Genomic DNA, 22,709 nt, shown 5'->3' with positions numbered 1-22,709 from the left:
ATGATGCAAGTTCCCACGTCTCCTAGCCACGCATCCAACATGGAAGTTCCCACGTCTCCTTGGCATGCATCCATGATGCAAGTTCCCACGTCTCCTTGCCATGTTTCCAACATGCAAGTTCCTACATCTTCTTTCCATGTATCCAACATGGAAGTTTTGACATCTCCTAGCCACGCATCCCACATGCCAGTTCTCACGTAGGCAGGAATAGACGAATTTAGGTCAGCTGCTTCGCGGATCAGATTGACCTCAGATACTCTGGAGTGTGGCACAGCCCTAGTCCTAAAGCCGTCCTCGATTCCATGCAGCAGAATAACCCTGGCTTCCCAGCAGCAAGCCGGACGGCTTTATATTTTCCAGGTCAAAACATTGCCTGCCAGACTCCATTCGTACTCAGACAAATATAAAAATAGATTGACCTAATGGGATTTGTTCAGTGATAAAAAACGATGAAGACTAAAAGGAACATTGACCATTTAAAAGTGCCACATTTTAACCTCCTATTTTATGGAGAACAAAACCAGGAATAGGTTGTGGGTTGAAGGGGGGGTGATGAGCCAAGCTATCCCCCATGACACCTTAAGGAAGACCTGTGGCCTAATTGCCTGCTGTCGGAGATCTAGTTCCCATTATGCCTTATTGAGACCAGTGGCCTGACCTTCACCTGACCTGGGCTAGCCAGGGATCTAGTGCTCACGACACCTTAGAGAGATCAGTGGCCTGACCTCCACCTGACCTGGGCTAGCCAGGGATCTAGTGCTCATGACACCTTAAAGAGATCAGTGGCATGACTGCCTCCTGTCAGAGATCTCGTACCCACAACACCTGGTGAAGACCAGGTGGCCTAACCACCTCCTGTACAGGGCTAGCCAGCGAGGTACTATCCATGACACCTGATATAGACCAGTGTCCTAACTACCTCCTGTCCAGGGCTAGCCAGCGAACTACTGTCCACGACACTTGATGCAGACCAAGTGGCCTAACTACCTCTTGTACAGGGCTAGCCAGCGAGATACTATCCACGACACTGGATGTAGACTGGTGGCCTTACTGCCCCCTGTACAGGGCTGGCAGGCGAGCTACTGGCCATGACACTTGATGCACACCAAGTGGCCTAACTACCTCTTGTCCAGGGCTATCCAGCGAGGTACTGTCCACGACAGTGGATGTAGACGGGTGGCCTGACTGCCTCCTGTACAGGGCTGGCCAACAAGCTACTCTCCACGACCCCTGATGTAGGCCAGTGGTGTGACTGCCCCCTGTCCAGCGCTGGCCAGCGAGGTTCCATCCATGACACCTGACATAGACCGGTGGCCTGACTGCCCCCTGTCCAGCGCTGGCCAGCGAGGTTCCATCCATGACACCTGACATAGACCGGTGGTCTGACTGCCCCCTGTCCAGCGCTGGCCAGCGAGGTTCCATCCATGACACCTGATATAGACCGGTGGCCTGACTGCCCCCTGTCCAGCGCTGGCCAGCGAGGTTCCATCCATGACACCTGATATAGACCAGTGGTCTGACTGCCCCCTGTCCAGCGCTGGCCAGCGAGGTTCCATCCATGACACCTGATATAGACCAGTGGTCTGACTGCCCCCTGTCCAGCGCTGGCCAGCGAGGTTCCATCCATGACACCTGATATAGACCAGTGGTCTGACTGCCCCCTGCCCCCTGTCCAGCGCTGGCCAGCGAGGTTCCATCCATGACACCTGATATAGACCGGTGGCCTGATTGCCCCCTGTCCAGCGCTGGCCAGGGAATTAGAACCCCCCCAATACCTCATGGACTGTGTCCTGTCTGCTTCTGAGGAGCGAGCCAGGGCAGGAGAGAGTAAGCTTGAGATGCTTGGGTGCAGAGTGAAGATCCTCCATTAAAGCAGGAAGCACCTCCTCCCCACGCCGCCACATCATACCAACATGTAAAAGAACTAACTCTGGAGAATAATTAATTTTCTCCGACTACTCTCAAAATCCAAGCACATAACCGTACAAAACGCACAGTCACTATATTTACGAAAAGCTCTGACCACGTGGCACTTGCATAGCTCGGTTCCCTTTTAGTTGAGTACTCATTGGATAGTCAGCAGATTTCTACTCCAGTAACATCTCGTACCACTGATGCAACCTTTCATACAAATAGTCACAAGTTGACAGCTACCTGTACACAAACCCCTCACCATCACACACTCAACACAGACCGTCATGTATGTTAGAAGCATGCAAAGAAAACTCGCATTAGCAAACCAGGCCTTCGCGTGCACAGCATTGCGTCTTAACACAGCTGCCTAAAAGCACTGGACTCCGGCCAGCAGTGGGCGATTGATGTCTCCCAATCAGGAGAAATATGTAAACTCCTGAGACATTACACATTAACATTACAGAGGTCTTCCTAGATCAAACTACTGTTCCTTTCACCCAAACTAACAAACCATTTCCAAACGGCTGCAGGGGGAGTGTGGTGTACACCCGAAATGGGTACCCACAGGGGTTCATTGATGCAGCGATCCCCGGAGCGGGAGGATTTTGATGAAAAAGGCATGTGTCTATGTCCATATGTGCCAATATTGTCCATATCTTCCAAGGTGTGGAGTGATGGAGGGGGGGAGATGCCCATGGTGGGACTGACTGGCTGGAATACAATATTCTCACTGTTCACATTCACCAGAGTAGTCCAGCGATTTGGGATGATGGCCATACTCTCCTGCTTGTAGGGCCTTGTAGAGAAAATGTCAGCACGTGGCCTAGACAGGTAAAGTTTTACTTGGACTAAAACACATGGACTAAAACGTAAAGTTGGATCAAAATCCTAACTTTACTACTTTTCGGTAGTCACAAAGGTAAAGTTAGTCCACAAGCCTCACTTGTAGTAAAGTTAGTCTTTTGGTCTAACTTTAACTTTGTGAATACCGAAAAGTAGTTAAGTTAGACTTTTGTTTTAATTTTACCTTTGTGAATCGGGCCCTGAGCCGTGAGGCCTCCTTCTGTGGCAGCGTATGTGCCAGGTGAGTGTTTGGCCAGCCTGGCACCTTGAGGTCTGTTCACACCTTTTGGTGTCCTCATCAGTCATGGATCAGGCTCATGCCCGTTGCTGGCATTTTCTGTCCAAGATCCAAGCGTGGCCAAGATCAGGTGCGGGTTCCTAGATGGCATCGGGTGTCCTGACCCACATCTCTTGGTGCCATTTTCTTTCTCTGTGCCACACAGATGAGTTTTTTTCACTACCAGATTTAGTGCTGGTTTCTCAGTGACGTTTATTTATTTATACAGCTTGATAAGTTATCTCAGTGCAAAGAGGGTACCATGAATTAGGGTGTAAAGTACTGTGTGGCAGGGGCAGGAGGCCATGAATCCAGCCGCTCCTCGCGGTGCAGTTGATTCTGGGTCTATGGGGCTCACAGCAGACTGGTGTCTGGGAGTTTCCTGAACTGAAGGTACTTGTGCTCACATTGGGATCCACAGATGGCAGGACCTGACCTGCAGGGCTCGCCTACGTGTTTAGACTCCTGAAGGAGCGTTGTTGGATCAGCTGTCAGGAAGATCACCTGGTTTCACACTCTTTGCGGTCTCGCTTGAGTTTTTGGGGAGACCACTAGAGCCTACACTGCTGTAGACCTGGCATGCCACCACGAAAGCTCAAGTTAGCTCATTTCAAGGGTCAACTTGTAAGACATCAAGGATTGCGAGTCCCTTATTGGCACCTTTGCCAACATTCGACTTAGAGTCTGTGGTCCCTTGGTCTTTCTAATGCTCTGTCTAAGGCACCTCCGGGGCCCGAGTTGGAAGGGGTGTCCTCCCGCGCGTACCCTGTGCCTTGGGGTGGGTACTGAACAGCTGACAGATGGCCTTGTTAGCGGGCAGGTGACTTGAAGTTTGCCAGTGCAGGGGGAGGGGAGATGAAGAACCTTCCAGCAGGCCTTTATTTGCCTAAGTAGGTTAATGTCTTTTATTCATGAAGCCCATTCTGGTTAAGTGATGCGTGATGAGCAGGCACAAGGCAAGAACCTGCAATCATTTATTGATTCGCGGCCGCGCCTGCCTTGTTTTTTCAAGGTTTAGTGGAAACCACCTCGCTTTACAGCGCTTTGGACCTGTGACTTAATGTTGTGAGGGGGCACTTTAAAGCAGTGTGACGTGGCATTGCCAAGTGGGCTGGCTGGATGTGGCCAATGGCCCTTCTCTACAGAACGTGGGCAGACTGGATGTGCCCAATGGCCTTCTGTACAGAATGTGGGCAGACTGGATGTGTCCAATGGCCTTCCCTACAGAACGTGGGCAGACTGGATGTGCCCAATGGCCTTCTGTACAGAATGTGGGCAGACTGGATGTGCCCAATGGCCTTCTGTACAGAATGTGGGCAGACTGGATGTGCCCAATGGCCTTCTGTACAGAATGTGGGCAGACTGGATGTGTCCAATGGCCTTCCCTACAGAACGTGAGCAGACTGGATGCGCCCAATGGGCTTCTCTGCAGAATGTGGACAGAGGGGATGTGCCCAATGGCCTTCTGTACAGAATGTGGGCAGACTGGATGTGCCCAGCGGCCTTCTCTACACAACGTGGGTAGACTGGATGTTCTCAATGGGCTTCTCTGTAGAATGTGGGCAGACCGAATGTGCCCAATGGCCTTCTCTACAGAATGTGGGCAAAGGGGATGTGCCCAATGGGCTTCTCTGCAGAATGTGGGCAGAGGGAATGTGCCCAATGGCCTTCTCTACAGAATATGGGCAGACTGTATGTGCCCAATGGCCTTCTCTAAACAACGTGGCCAGACTGGATGCACCCAATGGGCTTCTCTGCAGAATATGGGCAGAGGGGATGCGCCAAGGGCCCTCTCTACAGAAAGTGGGCAGAGTAGATGTGCCCAAGGGCCTTCTGTACCGAAAGTGGGCAGAGTGGATTGATTGACCTGGGTCTTTATCTGAGTTTACGAAAAGTGACTATGACGAATAGAGAAGATACAAGGGGCTTCTAGGGACTGGTCCTGCCTCCGCCGCTCTCCCCTCTAGGGGGAGTGGGGCTCTTGGAACAGGAAGGATGGGAGAGGGCACCCCAGAACAGTCGGAAGCAGTGCCCCTCAGTGGTCTCTGACTTGTGACCCGCGGCGTGGTGCCCAGGCCCGGGTAGGGACCACCTCACTCACATCCGGTGGCCCCTGCTTGTCCAGGGTCGTCCTCTGGGCCTGCGGTGCTGAGGTTCCCTGGCCCTCGCTGGTGCTGTTAGATCCATGCATCCTTTGGGTCTAAGGGGGGGGGGGCATGTCTCAGAGGTGCCCCCCAGCCTGTCCTGGGCATCACAGATGCCTGTGTTTGACCTGCTCAGGACCCAGCATCAGGGCTCGGTCCCTGAACCCTCTGAAACAACCCCCACCCCTCAGGGTGGCAGGGGACGAGCCCCCACCCTCACTGATAAGGGCCCCACTCTTTTGTTGCGGCCCAGTGTGCGTTACAAGGAGGCAGATGGCCGGTGCTCGGCGCTATCCGCATCCTGCAGCTGCCCAGGATCAGCTGCGCGTCAGCAGGGGGGTGGAAGGGCTCCTGGACCGGAGGCGTCCTCTGTTACTGGGTGAAAGAGCCGTTGCCGGGAGACCCGAGGCAGAAGCAGCCAGTCCCGGTGGCTTCATCCACAGTGCCCTCTGCCCCCCCACGCCACCCCCAATAAAATATACAGAATGCAGCCGCCGCCTTCACGTCGGCGAAAGGCACTCTGAGAATGGGGTCTTTTGTTGGAATATTGATTATTATTGCCCCTTTCCTGCGGGAGCTCTTGTTTTGTGCTAATTTTAAATTCCGAAGTGTTTTGCATTGTCCCGTAGTCAGGAGCCTACACTTTTCTGGTCCACCAGGGGCGTAGATTCGCGGGGGTGGGGCGGGGTGTTTGGGGTGTTATACACCCCCAATACATGTTTTTTTTTTGTGATAAATAGTTGGGCTCAGGCGCCCTCAGTCGGGGATGGTGCTGTGCCTGTCGGATTTCGCCAGGAATTTCTCTACACAAAACTGCACACATACACCCCCCCCCTTTCTCTTTACATGGAAAGACTTAAAAAGGATGGTTATCTTACAAAACTATGTGTGGACAACAGTCCAGATTTGTGAGAATTGTGCACTTCAGAAATGCCAAGCGCCCCCGGGGTTCAGTGTCTGGCCCGTGCCACGAGGCCTGGGCAAGGGAGATCTGCAGCATGCCGCATGCTGCAGGCCCCACGGGGGCAGGTTATCCCATCCAAAGACGAATCTAGGCCCCGACACACCGGAAGTACCAGGTAACAGCCATTCACAATACACACCTTCTGACCTCACTGAAAGCTGGCCCCCCCCCCCCCCCAACCAAGCAGTTTCTACTATTTGACCCTCGAAACAATTCTCCAAATACAGAAACAAGTATACATCAACCAAATGCACAAACAATGACATATTTAGCTAATTCATAGTCAAGATTATACCAAATCTTTTTTTTTCCCCACTTGCTGACCTCTTGGTAAGGAGGTCACTGTCCTCGGTCGATCATACCCCACAGTAGTAGACACATGGGACCCAAAGCGTGATCCAGTGGGGAGTCAGGCATCTGGGCGGCCGGGCCCACTCCTTGTACTTAAAGGTGGTGGCTGCCACTACGCCTAGGTCGTGTGGGATATGGAAAGGTAGAACAGGAATGATGCCTTCTCAGGCAGCCCTGGCACCAGTCTCTACCGATGGCCAAGAACCCGCCTCTCCACAGAAAGTCTTATAACCTCTCCTGCTTGTGGCCTGAGCAACATTCCCGATACCCTGTCACTTGCAAGAAATACGCAGCAGCTCAACTCTCGTAAAACTGGTAAACTTTCCCTTAAGCATGTTGGTTTGCACGATCTGCTGAATAAGGAAATTTAATACTTAAACAAATGTGCACGGAACAGCACTATTATCTATCTACCCATCTATCTATCAATGTATCTGTCTATCTGTGTAAACCTCACAAAACCCCTAAAAGGAATCGTGTACATTTTACTGAACATGAGACTGACCTGTTACTCATTATATTGTTGCCAAATGGATACTCGACTTGGTTGGAAGCTACACCCTTGCAGTTGTTAAAGTTCATTTCATTTTTATGAGTTATGTTTTCGCAAAATAATGCTTTAATCATGTTACATATATGTTAGTAATCTGCACACAGAACAAATTGTTAACAGGAGTCGTTTTAACAATATAGAGCATACAATTTGGAGTCTAATTTTGGATCCCAGGGAAAGCGTAATCCTTCTGGATGAAGAGGTGTATTGATTTACTGTCATATTGGCGCCCAACAAGTGTAGCAAATCGCCTGGAAGCTCTAGTGAAACTACGTGTTTGGCGTATTGTAAAACATTGATGCAAGCTTTAAATGAGGGTCAGAGATGATAGCATTTCTAATTGTTTTGAAGCTGAATGTAATCTCCCTGATAATTAAAAATCTTGAAGTGAATTGTTGTTTTTCACAGTTTTTAGGTCGAGCGCGCAAACGCTTAGACCTGTTGTAAGTATTGTGGGCTTTTAACCACGCCCATCACTTTCGCTCGATCCGGGGCTTGTCTTTCAAAAATCTTTTATCATCATTGGTAAATGCTTTGCGTTTGTCCCTCATTGGGGCAGTTTTGTTACCGCTTTGGCCATCGACCCTGTTACATGGATAATTGCACAGTTGTCAATACTTTTGACTGCGATCAAACTTCATTTTCCTTTTGTGTCTCTCCTTAGCACTCATGCTCATGGCGGCCGTGGCGCTTTGAATCGGCTCGCTTATGTCAACTGTTTTATTTTTCATTTTCAGTTTTAGTGGCAATAAAAGTCCAGTGAGGAACTTACAATGCTAATAGCTCTAACACAAGCAAATGCAAGACCCATTGCATTGCAAATGCTTGTTTGCTTTGTCAGGGAAACTGTTAAATTACTAATGTCGCTTTCTGAGTTTCAGAGGTGTAGTTAATGTTTAGGACCCTTGGAAGGATTAAGGTAAACCCTGCTCCTCGCTGTTTGTGACTACAGGCCTTGTTGTCAGCAAGGATGATCCTGTACTGCACACGTGCTATGTGGGCTGCTTAAGGAAGCCTTTACTGGGACTGCCACACTGGAGGTAAAATCAGCTGCTTGTGGCCCTTAGTGCTATTGAAGATCCACACAGGAGCTGCAGTAGATCACACGTACAGAGGGCCATTAGTCCCCAGCAGTGGCCTGCACATGCAACTGTGTGAATTTGTATGGGGACTAACAAAATACGCATGATTGGCTAGTGATCCTGCTGTGCGAAAGCATGGAAAGCGAGACAGTCGCTCAGGAGCTTGTAGCTGAGATGCTAATGAACCATAGGTCAAGAAGGATGTACCAGAATCTTGCTTCACCCAGAGGTCGGGTCCAAGAAGCTACAGTGTCAAGGGATGCTATTGGCTGGGATCGAGTGTTGCACATGTCGTGAAGTGTCAAGAGATGCTATTGGGACCTTGGCTGGGGTCGACTGTTGGAGTGACATAAGTGTTGAGATCTGCCATTGAGCCCTTGGCTAAGATAGAGTGTTGGCGTGTCATGAACTGTCCATGGATGGTATTTGGCCCTTGGCTGAGCTCAAGTGTTTGCTTGTCAGGAAGTGTCAAGGGATGCTATTGGCTGAGATCGAGTGTTGCACATGTCGTGAAGTGTCAAGAGATGCAATTGGGACCTTGGCTCAGGTCGACTGTTGGAGTGTCATAAGTGTTGAGATCTACCATTGAGCCCTTGGCTAAGATAGAGTGTTGGCATGTCATGAACTGTCCATGGATGGTATTCGGCCCTTGGGTGAGATCAAGTGTTTGCTTGTCAGGAAGTGTCAAGGGATGCTATAGGGCCCTTGGCTGAGATCAAGTGTTGGCTTGTCATGAAGTATTGAGAGATGCTATTGAGCCCTTGGCTGAGATAGAGTGTTGGCGTGTGATGAACTGTCAAGGGATGGGATTGGGCCCTTGGCTGAGATCGAGCGTTGGTGTGTCATGAAGTGTCAAGGAATGCTATGGGGCCCTTGGCTGAGATCAAGTGTTGGCTTGTCATGAAGTGTTGAGAGACGCTATTGATCCCTTGGCTGAGATAGTGTTGGCGTGTCATGAAGTGTCGAGGGATGCTATTCGGCCCTTTGCTGAGATCGAGCATTGGTGTGTAAAGAAATGTGGAGGGATCCTGTTGGGTCCTTGGCTGAGATCGAGTGTTGGTGTGTCATGAAATGTCAAGGGATGCTATGGGGCCCTTGGCTGAGATCAAGTGTTGGCTTGTCATGAAGTGTTGAGAGGTACTATTGAGTCCTTGGCTGAGATAATGTTGGTGTGTGATGAACTGTCAAGGGATAGGATTGGGCCCTTGGCTGGGATCGAGCGTTGGTGTGTCATGAAGTGTTGAGAGATGCTATTGAGCCCTTGGCTGAGATAGTGTTGGCGTGTGATGAACTGTCAAGGGATGGGATTGGGTCCTTGGCTGAGATCGAGTGTTGGTGTGTCATGAAGTGTTGAGGGATGCTATTTGGCCCTTTGGTGAGATCGAGCATTGGTGTGTAATGAAGCGTGGAGGGATCTTATTGGGCCCTTGGCTGAGATCGAGTGTTGGTGATCCATGAATTGTTGAGAGATGGTATTGGGTACTTGACTGCAATCGAATGTTGGCATGTCAAAGAGGGTTAAGGGATACTATTGGGCCCAACTCTGTTCTGGTGAGAGTCTTTCCCTGACGACCCTGAATATTGCTTAAAGCAGATTGTTTTAAATACTGTTTTCCTTTCATTTATTTTTGATGTGGGGGATGTGCGCGAGTCTATTACACACATTTGCAGAGAAATGTTGTGTTTATGTTTCATGCAACATCAGTAAAAAATATTTTTTTAAAGATCAAAACAGGACCTCACGTATAAGAAATGGGCAGGGAGTCCCAGATTATTTGCAGTAATATTAGTTAGCTTCCGCTTTGTTACAATATTGAAAACACGTTTCTATCAATGAATATTAGGTGTAAACACAAATAGAATTTGGAGGAGTGCGTCTGTGCATGTCAGTGACCTGGCAAAGAGGGAATGAAAGAGCTGAAACCGGATCATAAATTCAAAGCTTTTCGAACAAGGCCCCCCAAAATACTCTGGCCCAGGGCCCCAAAATCCTTAAGATGACCCTGAGACAGACAGACTTCCTTATCTGTGCCTCCCTTCCGCCCTCCCCGGCTGGCGCTGCTGGACGCTCTGGCCTCGGCCTCTATTTATAGTTCTGGCCGGACTCCCAAGAGCTGACCGAGCCCGATGCTCGGAGCTGGTGCCCTGTGGCCTCGGGTGAAGGTGCATGACGCGTGCCACCTGGGACCTGTATGTGGCTGCCAACATCCTGTCTGACCACAACGCGCCTGTCGGGCATTGTGCGGGTATCTGTGTCCGGTGCCGTGGTCCGACCAACCATTCTGCGTTCTTGCCACCTTGTGCCAACGTGCCTACCTGATGCCAAGTACCATGCCACTCACATTGCAACCATCCTGCCTGAGACGATTCCAGGTTTCTGCCAGTCATACCCTCGACATGCTGCCCAATGTGAAGGCTCTGGCCTGTCCTGGTGTGGGCATAACGCCTGGAGCCCAGGCCCTGTCCATTGTCATGGATGCTCACATTCAGTCTGATGCCAAGGCTCATGCCCATCATACTGCAGCTGTCCTGTTCGATGTCTTTAATCCCATCAAACGTACTGTAAGTGAAGAGCTTCTCCAGGGCTGTCACCAGGAGAATAGCAGTAATCCTGCGTGATGCCGAGGCTCCTGGCATCCATCCTGCAGGTGTTCTGCCTGATGCCAAGGCTCCTGGCATCCATCCTGCAGGTGTTCTGCCTGATGCCGAGGCTCCTGGCATCCATCCTGCAGGTGTTCTGCCTGGTGCCGAAGCTTCCTGCTCAATCCTGCAGGTGTTCTGCCTGGTGCCAAGTCTCCTACCAGCTATACCGTGGGCATCCTGCACGATGCCAAGGCTCCTGGCATCCACACTGCTCGAGTCCTGCGGATGGCAAGTCTCCTCCTGATTGAAGCAATGCTGCGGCCATCCTGCATGATGCCAAGGCTGTTCCTAGCAATACTCTTAGAGTCCTGTCTGATGACAAAGCCCCTGCCAATTATACTGAGGGCGTCCTGCCTGGTGGGAAGACAGGAGCCAGCTGCAATATGGCCGGCCTGGTGCCAAGACTTCTGCCATCCATACTGCGGGAGTCCTGCATGACGCCAAGCCTCCTGACAGCTTTCCTGCGGACACCCTGCCTAGTCTCCTGCCAGTTATATTGCGGGCATCCCGCCTGATACCTGGGCTCCTGCCAGTTGTACTGCGGATGTCAAGCCTGGGGTTAAGTCTCCTGACAACCATACTGATGCCACGACTCCTTTCAGTTATACTGCAGGCATCTTGGCTCGTGCCAAGGGTCCTTTGAGCCGTGCTGCAGGCGTCCTCGCTGGTGCGATGGCTCCTTCCAGTCTTACTGTGGGCGTCCTGCCTGGTGCCAGGGCGTCTCCCAGCCATACTGTGCGCAATCCCGCCTGATGCCAGGGCTCCCTTCAGTTAATACTGCAGGCATCTTGGCTCGTGCCAAGGCTCTTTTGAGCCGTGCTGCAGGCGTCCTCGCTGGTGCCATGGCTCCTTCCAGTCTTACTGTGGGCGTCCTGCCTGGTGCCTGGGCGTCTCCCAGCCATACTGTGCGCAATCCCGCCTGATGCCAGGGCTCCTTTCAGTTATACTGCAGGCATCTTGGCTCGTGCCAAGGCTCCTTTGAGCCGTGCTGCAGGCGTCCTCGCTGGTGCCATGGCTCCTTCCAGTCTTACTGTGGGCGTCCTGCCTGGTGCCAGGGCGTCTCCCAGCCATACTGTGCGCAATCCCGCCTGATGCCAAGGCTCCTTTCAGTTATCCTGCAGGCATCTTGGCTCGTGCCAAGGCTCCTTTGAGCCGTGCTGCAGGCGTCCTTGCTGGTGCCATGGCTCCTTCCAGTCTTACTGTGGGCGTCCTGCCTGGTGCCTGGGCGTCTCCCAGCCATACTGTGCGCAATCCCGCCTGATGCCAGGGCTCCTTTCAGTTATACTGCAGGCATCTTGGCTCGTGCCAAGGCTCCTTTGAGCCGTGCTGCAGGCGTCCTCGCTGGTGCCATGGCTCCTTCCAGTCTTACTGTGAGCGTCCTGCCTGGTGCCAGGGCGTCTCCCAGCCATACTGTGCGCAATCCCGCCTGATGCCAAGGCTCCTTTCAGTTATACTGCAGGCATCTTGGCTCGTTCCAAGGCTCCTTTGAGCCGTGCTGCAGGCGTCCTCGCTGGTGCCAGGGTTCCTTCCAGTCTTATTGTGGGCGTCCTGCCTGGTGCCAGGGCGTCTCCCAGCCATACTGTGCGCAATCCCGCCTGATGCCAAGGCTCCTTACAGTTATACAGCGGGCTTCCTGGATGATGCCAAGTCCCATGCCATCCATCCTGCGACCATCGTCCGTGGTCCACGGCTCCTTTCAGACATACTGCTGGCGTCCTATCTGGTGCCAGGGCTCCTGCCAGCCACACAGTGGGCATCCCCAGTGTAGATACCCAACTGTATTCCTTTAAACTGCAATGAGTTAAGACTTCGAGGGTTAATTTGATGAATAGCACTGGGGGCTGGGTTAAGGTGGGGGGCACTGATGGGGGTAACTAATAGTTCGTTCCTTGTTTGAGCCATGCCCCTAAAACCTCCCCGACCCCGGCCGGTGCCCTCTGGCAGAACTGTTTATTATAATCACTGCTTGGTTCGACCGCTTTCTGAACCCCACTTACCATAATCAATACTTGAATCCGATGCAGCCAGCGTCCTCTGCGCTGTCCCATTTCCATCTTAATTGGCTTCGGGCTCCTTGAATGCACGTGGTTCTATAAATCACAGAGGGTGAGCGCCCCGCAGGCTGTGTGATGGTGACACAGGCCAGTTCTGGGGCTGACCTGGAGCCAGATCTCCTCTGGGGACTGTGGGGGGAATTTCATTCAAGACTCAGGCCTGATAAAAAAAACATGCAGAAAACTGTTTGCAATATCTTATGCTCACGCACAACAAAATGTAAACTTTGTGTGTTCTTGTTTGCAGGAGCTGTCGAACTCTGTCTACCTGGTCATGGAGGTGAGGTTTTACTTCCTGTTTCCTCTCGTACTTGAGTTTTTGGTTTTAAAGATGGTTTCTCCTGTGGTCAGTTCTGTTTTTACATCATCCGTCATCCTTCCCCCAGTAAAAAATCAGCGTTAAAATCAGGTTCTCCACGGTTCCAGAGCCTTGTTTGGCAGGTCTGGCTCCATGTGGCAGGGCCAGGAGGTCTTCATGTTTTTAAGGTGGGAGAGCCTTTCATTCAGAGACATTCCAGTTAGAAGAAGTTCTGGCTGCTTGTGTTAGGAGCACGGAGGACTTCAGGTTTGAGACAGGGGGAATGAGTGTCCTGTTCAGGCAGAAGCCTGCTTAGCCGGACATTGCAAAGCCAATGGGTCTCGCCTTTGAGAGGTATTGGCTTTGCCAGGGCTTTTGGGCGATGCGCTACAGCCTCACAAAAAATCACAGTGCTGCATTCCTCCAAAATAAGAAATAAGGCTCACGCATATAGTGAATGCACTTCATGACGCTACGGGCGCCTTTGTTATTTAGTAGGCACGCTCATGCTTGTTGATATACGCATGCGCATATGTCGCCTTGCATTCACGTGCCTCCTGAATGACATGGGTAATAAATGGAAAAACATAATAAATTGCACTAAAGCACACTTCAGCAATCTGAGTAGAACCGCAGGAAATGGGAGCTGCTGATCCCTCCAAGAAATGTAAAAAAAAAAAAAAATGAAAAAATTGGAAAAGAACCGCAAGAGATGGGTACTCCAAGGAGGACTGTGGGGGAAGCAACAAGGATTTGGCAGAGAAGTGTATTACATGAAAATAAAAATAAAAAACAGGTGTGGGATAAAAGAAGGGAGAAGCAGCACGTGCAGGAGAGAGCAGCAAATGCAGGAGAGAGCAGCATGGAGCGAGTAGTCTGCCTGGAGACGAGAACACAGGAGGGAACAGGACATGAGAGAGAGAGGGAAACTGAGCACGGAGGAGACGCGCACAGTTGAAGAGCTGACAAACGCATACAATGTAATGGAATTAAAAGTAGTTCCCTATAAGTGAGCAGTGAACAGATACAAGTAAACCAATCAAAAATATGGTAAAAAGGCTGTGCCCCGTGGGTGTGAGAAGCACAAAAAGCTGAAGCCGAGCCAGCGAATAGGAAGCATCCAAATGAGGGTGACAGTAATACCAGCCAATAGTAAGCAGTGGGTGGGCTCTAAGCCCACTGTTAGTTATTAGTGTGGTCCACAAGAGGCTTTTGTGTACCAGACAGCTAAGATCTGTCTGTAGACGAGACCTTAAAAAGTTGGAGATCCTTGTTTGGTCGTGAAGGACTTAGTGTTTCATAACGGATGGTAGCAACATTCATTCAGGCAGAACCAGATTTAGAAACCAAATTGAAAATCCTTGTGCTGGACAACTCCATGCCTAACACGGGATTAGAAAACTCTGTCCAAACCAGCCCTTGCCCTCTCCTCCAGAACAGCGGTTCCCAACCTGTGGTCGAGGGACCCATAGGGGTCTGCGAAGTCTCCCTCAGGGGGTCCGTGTCTGCTTAGAAAATTAAATAATATTAACAGATTAGGTCCACAGCTTTCAGTAATGACTCATTAGGGGGTCCTCAAATTCCAGTAATGATTCAGTGGGGGTCCCCGGATTAGAGTAGTGATGAAATGGGAGTCTACAAAAGTCAAAAGGTTAGCAGCCACTCCTCCAGAAAACTGTCTTGCCTCTCTAAACTCTTCATTGACTCTCTCCTCTCCGGCACCCATGGACACTGCTATTTATCTGCCATGGTTATCCCACTGTCGAAGAAAGCGATGGCGGATGGGCACATTGTTTTGATGTGTGTAGCTGTGTAATCAATGGGTCCTTTTACTTTCTCATGTTCAAAAAAAGCTTAAAAAACAATATTTAAAAACTATAATCAAATACATTGTATGTAATATGCAATCCCTAAAATGTTCCTTAAGTGTTTTGAATCATAAACCTCAGTCAAAGGATAGCTGCCCTGAAGGCTAGCCTAGGCTGGACACCTGTGCTGGGAGCTGAGAGTGCTTGCGGGGGCTTCCAGGAGAGGAGGTTCAATGGTTGTGAAAGTCCAACACTGTTTAACCATAACATGTGGGAACATACAGTGCGAAATAAATGGCAGTTGATTGCCAGGGATCTTGGCATTTTTATGTGGAGACATTTTACATAACAAACTTACCAAATGATTTAGGAAGGAGTTTCATGTTGTGAACTCTGTGACAAATGCAATAGGAAGAGGGTGTTACAGTATGATCACTCCGACGATGGGAAGGGATTTTGTATTGTGAACTCCACGATAAATACAACATTAAGGGCTTTTACGCTGCAAACCATATGATGAATACCATAGGAAGGGGCTTTACATTGTGAACTTTCTGATAAATACAACATTAAGAGCTTTTACATTGTGAACGCTGTGATCAATCCACAGAAAGGGGCTTTACGTTGTGAACTCTCCGATAAATACAACATTAAAAGCTTTTACACTGAAACTTGTGATCAATCCACAGGAAGAAGCATTACGTTGTGAACTCTGATTAGTAGAACATTAAGAGCTTTTACACTGTGAACCCTGTGATCAGGCCACAGGAAGGGGCTTTACGTTGTAAACTCTCCAATTAATATAACATTAAGAGCTTTTACACTGTGAACCCTGTGATCAGGCCACAGGAAGGGGCTTTACACTGTGAACCCTGTGATCAGTCCACAGGAGGGGGCTTTACGTTGTGAACTTTCCAATTAATAGACTGTGAACCCTGTGATCAGGCCACAGGAAGGGGCTTTACGTTGTAAACTCTCCGATAAATACAACATCAAGAGCTTTTACACTGTGAACCCTGTGATCAGTCCACAGGAGGGGGCTTTACACTGTGAACCCTGTGATCAATCCACAGGAAGGGGCTTTACATTGTGAACCATGTGATCAGTCCACAGGAGGGGGCTTTACACTGTGAACCCTGTGATCAATCCACAGGAAGGGGCTTTACGTTGTGAACTCTCCATTTAATACAACATTAAGAGCTTTTACACTGTGAACCCTGTGATCAGACCACAGGAAGGGGCTTTACACTGTGAACCCTGTGATCAATCCACAGGAAGGGGCTTTACACTGTGAACCCTGTGATCAGTCCACAGGAAGGGGCTTTACGTTGTGAACTTTCCAATTAATACACTGTGAACCCTGTGATCAGGCCGCAGGAAGGGGGTTTACTTTGTGAACTCTCCGATAAATACAACATTAAGAGCTTTTACATTGTGAACCCTGTGATCATTGCATAGGAACGGCCCTTACATTGTGAGCTCTCTGATAAACACAACATTAAGAGCTTTTACACTGCAAACCATATGATGAATACCATAGGAATGGGCTTTACATTGCGAACTCTCTGATAAATACAAAAGGAGGGACTTTCCATTGTGAACTTAGGGACAATACCCCAGGAGCAGTCACACACAGAGTGGTTTTAGTTGTCAAACTCTCTGGCAGAAGCAATAAGAAGGGGTTTTACATTGTGAACTCCAAGACAAACATCCTAAGAATGGTCTTTTCATTTGTAACTGTCTGACAAATACAATAGAAAGGAGCTTCACATATCTCTTATCCAAAGGCAAGAAGGGGTTTGATGCATCTGTCTCATAGAAGCATTGTTGGTTTTTAGGATTAAAAGCTGTTCATGCACAACTTGATAGATCGCAGGTAATGGGATCAGACTACATTCGCAGGATTAGTCGCCACTGTGCGATTTCTTTGGGGTGCGTGAAGGTTTTTTTGCGCCTTTCGCAGTTCTGACTTCCTAGCCCACAATACCCCGCGGGTCAGCCCCAGGTTGCTCGGCCTCAGTACTTTACAAGTTGTTAACTCTTTGACACGTGCACTAGAAAGGGGGTTTACATTGTAAGCCCTGGCACAACCTCAAGAGGTAATGTTCTACATTGAAACCTCTGTGACAAGGTCAATAGGATAGTTTACAATCTCATGACAAACACCCTATGGTGGGGCTATACATTGTTTAACAATGAGACCTTCTGACAAAGGTCTCTAGTTCACCAGGTACTACAGAGCTCTAATTGTTATTGTGTACATTTATGATGTAATGTTATTTAGTTTGACGTGAATTAAAGTACTTCCCTTTAAAAGTAAAAACAGTGGACAGTGATTTATTAGAACTGTTGTCCCTCCATAGAGCTCGTTAACCGGTATTTAATCCGTTTTACGTCTTTGAAGTAGGTGTTGAAATTCAATTCCTGGTACAGTAAAATGGTAGTAACTCTGACTTTCCCCTTAACTTCAGACGTGCCTTGCTCCAGTCACATGTTTTATAACCAGAACTCCTGTAGAATTGAATGCAGATAAAGCAAGGGGGCTGGTTCTGTGGGATCATCCTTAAACATGCATATCTGTGTGGTACCCACTGACCCTGGGCCCATCCCCAGACCCTTCTCGTATGCCCAGAAATGGTGATGTTTATACCAATACTGATCATACCTTCTTCCCACGTGCCAGCGAGATCGCTAGTACATGTTACTCCCCCTTGAAGAGCTTAAGGGAAAAAATGCCTCTGAATTAAAAGCAGAAAGCTGCTGATCAGACAGCTGTCTAATCCTGGTTGAATGATGGGCATGCGGTCTTGCGTGGCTTAACAAAACATGTCATCTGCCACCTTCAGATCGTGCAAAATGTGGCCAGCATGCCTGTTACATAATGTACCTCATTGTGCTTCCTTTGAACCCCAGTTAGACTTCTTCTGTTGATCACCAGTAAAGAAGCTGATCTTTTCTAATGTGTGAGGTGTTCACATATAACACGGTTTCGGCTGGTGGATTCTTCCCTACGTGCCCTCCCTCGTCCTTTGTTACTTTACTCGTGAATCCCTGGTTGTTCCATGGCAGCAGAGCAAGCAGATGCTGTTTCTTGGTCCTCGCTCCTATCCCCAGTACACCAGAGGTAAAGAGGCTCTACTGGTGTGAGAGCAGCTTGAGCAGTGTGTCTGTGAGTAGGACAGCACATTAAAACCAGCCCGCTTGGCATTCCCAATGCTTGTTTTAGTAAGACGAGTCAGCAGGTCAGTGTGCTTGTGGTGACTACCTGTCTGCATCCCACAGGGCATGTTTATGGGGCCAACACAGCCTTACTTTACTTTCAGAGGTTTTGTATACCTTGCGTGTCCAGCCCCCCACATCACTAGCCGCTGTACAAATTATAGTAACACTCGACTTTCAGGCGCACTCCAATGTGGCAATAAGAGCAGTTTCTGTTGGGGCTTCCACTTTCCTCATCATGCTGTAGTGTTAATTCCATTATTTTTCTGTTTCAGTACTGCAACGGGGGAGATCTTGCCGATTACCTGCACAGTGAGTATCCCAGACCAATGGGAGGTTCTGCTTCTTGTCGGAAGATCAATTACTGTGTTCTGTTGTATAATAATGTGATTGACTGCCACTGGTTAGGGCCCACACACTGTTCTTTCTGTGTCTGGTGTGCAGCAGGTCTTGTGTGCCTGGTTAGAAGGGTATAGGTTTCTAGTGTGACCTGTGTGAGAAGCCTTGGTGTGGTGCTTGAGGGCTGGAGGGCGATGACTGTCACGCAGGTAGGGTGGCACACATTGTTCTTTCTGTGTCCGGTGTGTGCAGGCCTGCCTTGTGTGTCTGGTTGGAAGAGTGTAGGTTTATAGTGTGACCTGTGTGGGGTGCCTTGGTGTGGTGCTTGAGGGCCAGAGGCGCAATGACTGTCACACAGGTAGGGTGGCACACACTGTTCTTTCTGTGTCCGGTGTGCAGCAGGCCTTGTGTTTCTGATGGATACAACTACCTGTGGATTCCTCACCTCATGAATACTCCCATGGCGCCAGCATTCTACGGAAATCTTCTTACTAGTCTCTGCACGTCGACGAGGACGTCACTGTCTCGCACGCGACGCCGTCTGACGTCATACAGGCAATAAGAGGTCCTCGACGACGTGCGGACGTCAGTTCCCTTTTTTCCGTGCATTCGAAACGGTTATCTTCGAGGGAGCAACTGTTACTCTTGCGGTTACAGTGTATATCTTGCTGCGTACTCTTTCTCTGTGGAAATAATGTTGCAGAGAAAGTCTGGATTTAAGCCTTGTCGTGAGTGTGGAGGCAAGATGTCGGTGACGGATCCTCATTCCGATTGCCTTTGGTGTTTGAGCTCCGACCACGACGTCTCGACTTGTGATTCGTGTCAGCACATGAATCCGAAGGCCATTAAAGAACGCGAGGCGAAGCTATTTATGGCCAAGTCAAAGGAGAAGCATCACAAGAAAAAGTCTTCTCCAAGACATCGGCGTCATCGAGACTCCCGGCGCCGTAGAGAATCTCGGCGTCATTCAAGGGAGGCTCGTTCCAGGTCTCCGGATCGGCGCCGGAGGACATGGGAGGTCAGCCCCACGGTGACACCGCATCCTTCGACGCCGTTGCTCTCTCCGACGTCTCCAACTTCGCCTGGACAGGCGTCGGTGATTGAGGTATTGGAGCCTCAGGTGTTTTCTCCGGCGCAGACGCCGAGGCCGGCGTCGGGGTCGCCTCCGAGTCAGGCACCCCAGTATCCGGCTTTTCCCACCCCTGGAGCCGATAGTTCCGCATTCTTGAATGCGATGTATGCCATCTTCCAACAGATGGCTCCAGGGGGTGCTCCGGCTGGGCCTTTGGCCTTTTCTTTGGGTGATCCTGCGCCTCTTCGGCAGGCACCCTTTATGCCCTTTCTCCCGTTTGGGAACGTGGGCTCGGCGCCAGTGTCGGCGCCGGTGGCCGCTCCGATGGCTTCGGAGGGATTGGCCCCAGGGATTTCCATCCCGTCGACGTCGAGATTTCGGCCTGTGACTCCGGTGGGTCCATCCGTTTCATCTGCTCTTCAGTCGGCGCCGAAGTTACCTGTGGCGCCGGATGCGGCGTCGGTGGCTTCGGAAGATCGGCGCCGATCTCCGACTTCGGCGGAGGTGTTGTCGACTCCGCGGATTGAGCAACGACTGCATTCAAGGAGGCGTGCTCTCCGGGTACTAGAGGAGCAGGAGTACCAACGAGCCCTAGAGGAAGGAGAGCTAGAGGACTCGGGTGATGGGCTGCGTGGACTGGAGTCGGCCAGTGGGCTGAACACTTCCCCTGAGTGGGACCTTTCGTCCCCGGGGGAATATACCGAGGAAGCTGCTTCCTTTCATACAGTGGTACGGAAGGCAGCTAGTTTTTTGGACCTGCCTTTGCCGGTGGTGGAGGCGAAACAAAACCTTTTGACAGAGGTGTTGCATCCGGCCTCAGCCGCGGCGGAGCCTCTATTACCTTTTAATGACGCTCTGCTGGATCCGGTTTTAGAGGTGTGGAAGAAGCCGGCATCTTCCCCAGCAGTTCACAGAGCCGTGGCCAGGAGGTATCGGACGGCTCCAACTGATCCTGGTTTCCTATCTAGGCACCCTACGCCGGAGAGCTTGGTTGTGCAGGCCTCCTGTTCGTCCAAATCAGCGCCTGGTTCTTTCCCGACGGTGCCTGGGGACAGAGACTCAAAAAGGCTAGAGGCGCAGTCGAAGAAGATTTTTTCGTCCTGCAGTCTGGCGTTAAAAGCCACTAATGCGACCTGTATCCTGGGGAGGTATATTCATGCTCTGATGGATGACATCTCCTCTTCGTTTACAGAGCTTCCCCAGGGTCTTTTGGATCTTGTCTCTGATGCCCAGGCTGCTGCGACCCAAATTATCCAGACGGGACTGGATACCACCGACTCGGTAGCCAGAGCAATGGGCACAACTGTGGTGGAAAGGAGACAGGCCTGGCTACGTAACTCGGGCTTTTCGGCAGATGTACAGTCCACATTGTTGGATCTCCCGTTTGATGGGGACAAACTGTTTGGGGCTAAGGCTGATTCGGCCTTGGAATGTTTTAAGGAGAGCAGGGCCACGGCTAAGTCGTTGGGACTCCAAGCTCCTTCTTCCACGGCCTCTTCCAGATTCTTCAGGAGGTTTCGTGGATTTGGGCGTGGCTCTTCCTCCTCTTCCTTTCGGGGAAGATATCAGCAACCTGCCTCTTCCCACCCCTATAGATCTTTTAGGGGGAGGGGTAGGGTCCGCACCAGGGGAGCCTCTCAGCAGCACTCTGCCTCTTCCTCATCCTCTGGCGGGGTGCAGCAGGGGAAGCAGCCTTAGGCTTCCACCATTTCCCACTCACTCCTCTCCTGTAGGGGGAAGATTACAGCATTTTCTCACCAAATGGGAGACTGTTACGTCGGACACTTGGGTTCTCAGTGTTGTGGGAAAAGGCTACACCCTTCCCTTTCGGGAGTTTCCGCCCCTCATCCCGCCCCGCCCTTCGTATTGTTCACAAGAACACCTCCTGTTGCTAGAACAGGAGGTGGAAGTCCTCCTTTTAAAGGGCGCGGTGGAGTTGGTCCCGGAGCAGGAAAGGGGTCAAGGAGTTTACTCAAGGTATTTCCTGATTCCCAAGAAGGATGGTCGTTTGAGACCAATTCTGGACCTGAGGATCTTGAATTGGTTCCTCAAGCAGGAAAAGTTCAAGATGCTGACCCTAGCACAGGTGCTTTTGGCGTTGAACATGGAAGACTGGATGGTGTCTGTCGACTTGCAGGATGCTTACTTTCATATCCCGATACTCGAGTCACACAGGAAGTGTCTCCGGTTTGTAGTGGGATCGCAACACTACCAGTTTGCGGTCCTTCCGTTTGGTCTTACTTCAGCACCTCGAGTCTTCACGAAGGTGATGTCGGTGGTTGCGGCAGAGCTCAGAAGGAAGGGGATAGCAGTATTCCCTTACTTGGACGATTGGTTGATCAAAGCCAAGTCCCCGGAGCTTGTGTTGCGTCATCTGCAGTCAACAACCCAGTTGTTGTTCGACCTGGGCTTTTCGGTGAACGAGCCCAAATCTCACCTGGAGCCCTCTCAGCGCCTTCTGTTCATAGGGGCAGTACTGGATACGACATTGGGTCGGGCCTTTCCTCCGCCTCAGCGGATTCAAGATATTCAGGATTTGGTTCCAATGTTTCGAAACGGAGCGGTAGTTCCAGTCCTCAAGGTCCTTCGTCTGCTCGGTCTTTTTGCCTCCTGCATTCTGTTGGTCACGCATGCTCGCTGGCACATGAGGGCTCTTCAGTGGTGCCTCCGAAGGCAGTGGTCTCAACACAGAGGGGATCTAGAGGGTACTGTCAAGATCTCCAGAGATGCTGCTGTGGATTTGAAGTGGTGGATTGCAAGCAACAATCTTTCACAAGGAAAACCGTTCCAGCAGTCGCCACCAGTGGCCACAGTCATAACGGATGCTTCCACTCTAGGGTGGGGAGCTCATCTGGGGGATCTGGAGATCAAAGGTCTTTGGTCTCCAGAGGAACAGATTTTTCACATCAATCTGTTAGAGTTACGGGCTGTACGTCTGGCTCTCAAGGCCTTCCTCCCTTCCCTTCGTGGTCAGTCGGTACAGGTCCTAACGGACAATACTACCACGATGTGGTACATAAACAAGCAGGGAGGAGTGGGGTCGTACCTTCTCTGCAGAGAAGCTCTTCGACTATGGTCCTGGGCAAAGGACCATCGGATTTGCTTGATAGCAAACCATCTGGCCGGAGTCTTGAACGTGCGTGCGGAC

General features: G+C 50.5%; 1 protein-coding gene across 2 annotated transcripts in view; it reads left to right on the top strand.

Annotated features, from left to right (window-relative positions):
- ULK1 (unc-51 like autophagy activating kinase 1) overlaps positions 1-22,709 on the top strand; it is a 219,300-nt gene that overhangs the window by 31,454 nt on the left and 165,137 nt on the right. For both annotated transcript variants that reach the window (XM_069215341.1, XM_069215340.1), the window contains exons 4-5: positions 13,073-13,105; positions 18,426-18,462. In XM_069215341.1, coding sequence (XP_069071442.1) covers positions 13,073-13,105; positions 18,426-18,462 — 70 coding nt within the window. The remainder of the gene's footprint in view (positions 1-13,072; positions 13,106-18,425; positions 18,463-22,709) is intronic.

This window comes from Pleurodeles waltl, chromosome 11 (assembly GCF_031143425.1).
Source record: "Pleurodeles waltl isolate 20211129_DDA chromosome 11, aPleWal1.hap1.20221129, whole genome shotgun sequence".
Lineage (NCBI taxonomy): Eukaryota > Metazoa > Chordata > Amphibia > Caudata > Salamandridae > Pleurodeles > Pleurodeles waltl.
This window is presented reverse-complemented; position numbering and strand designations above follow the sequence as displayed.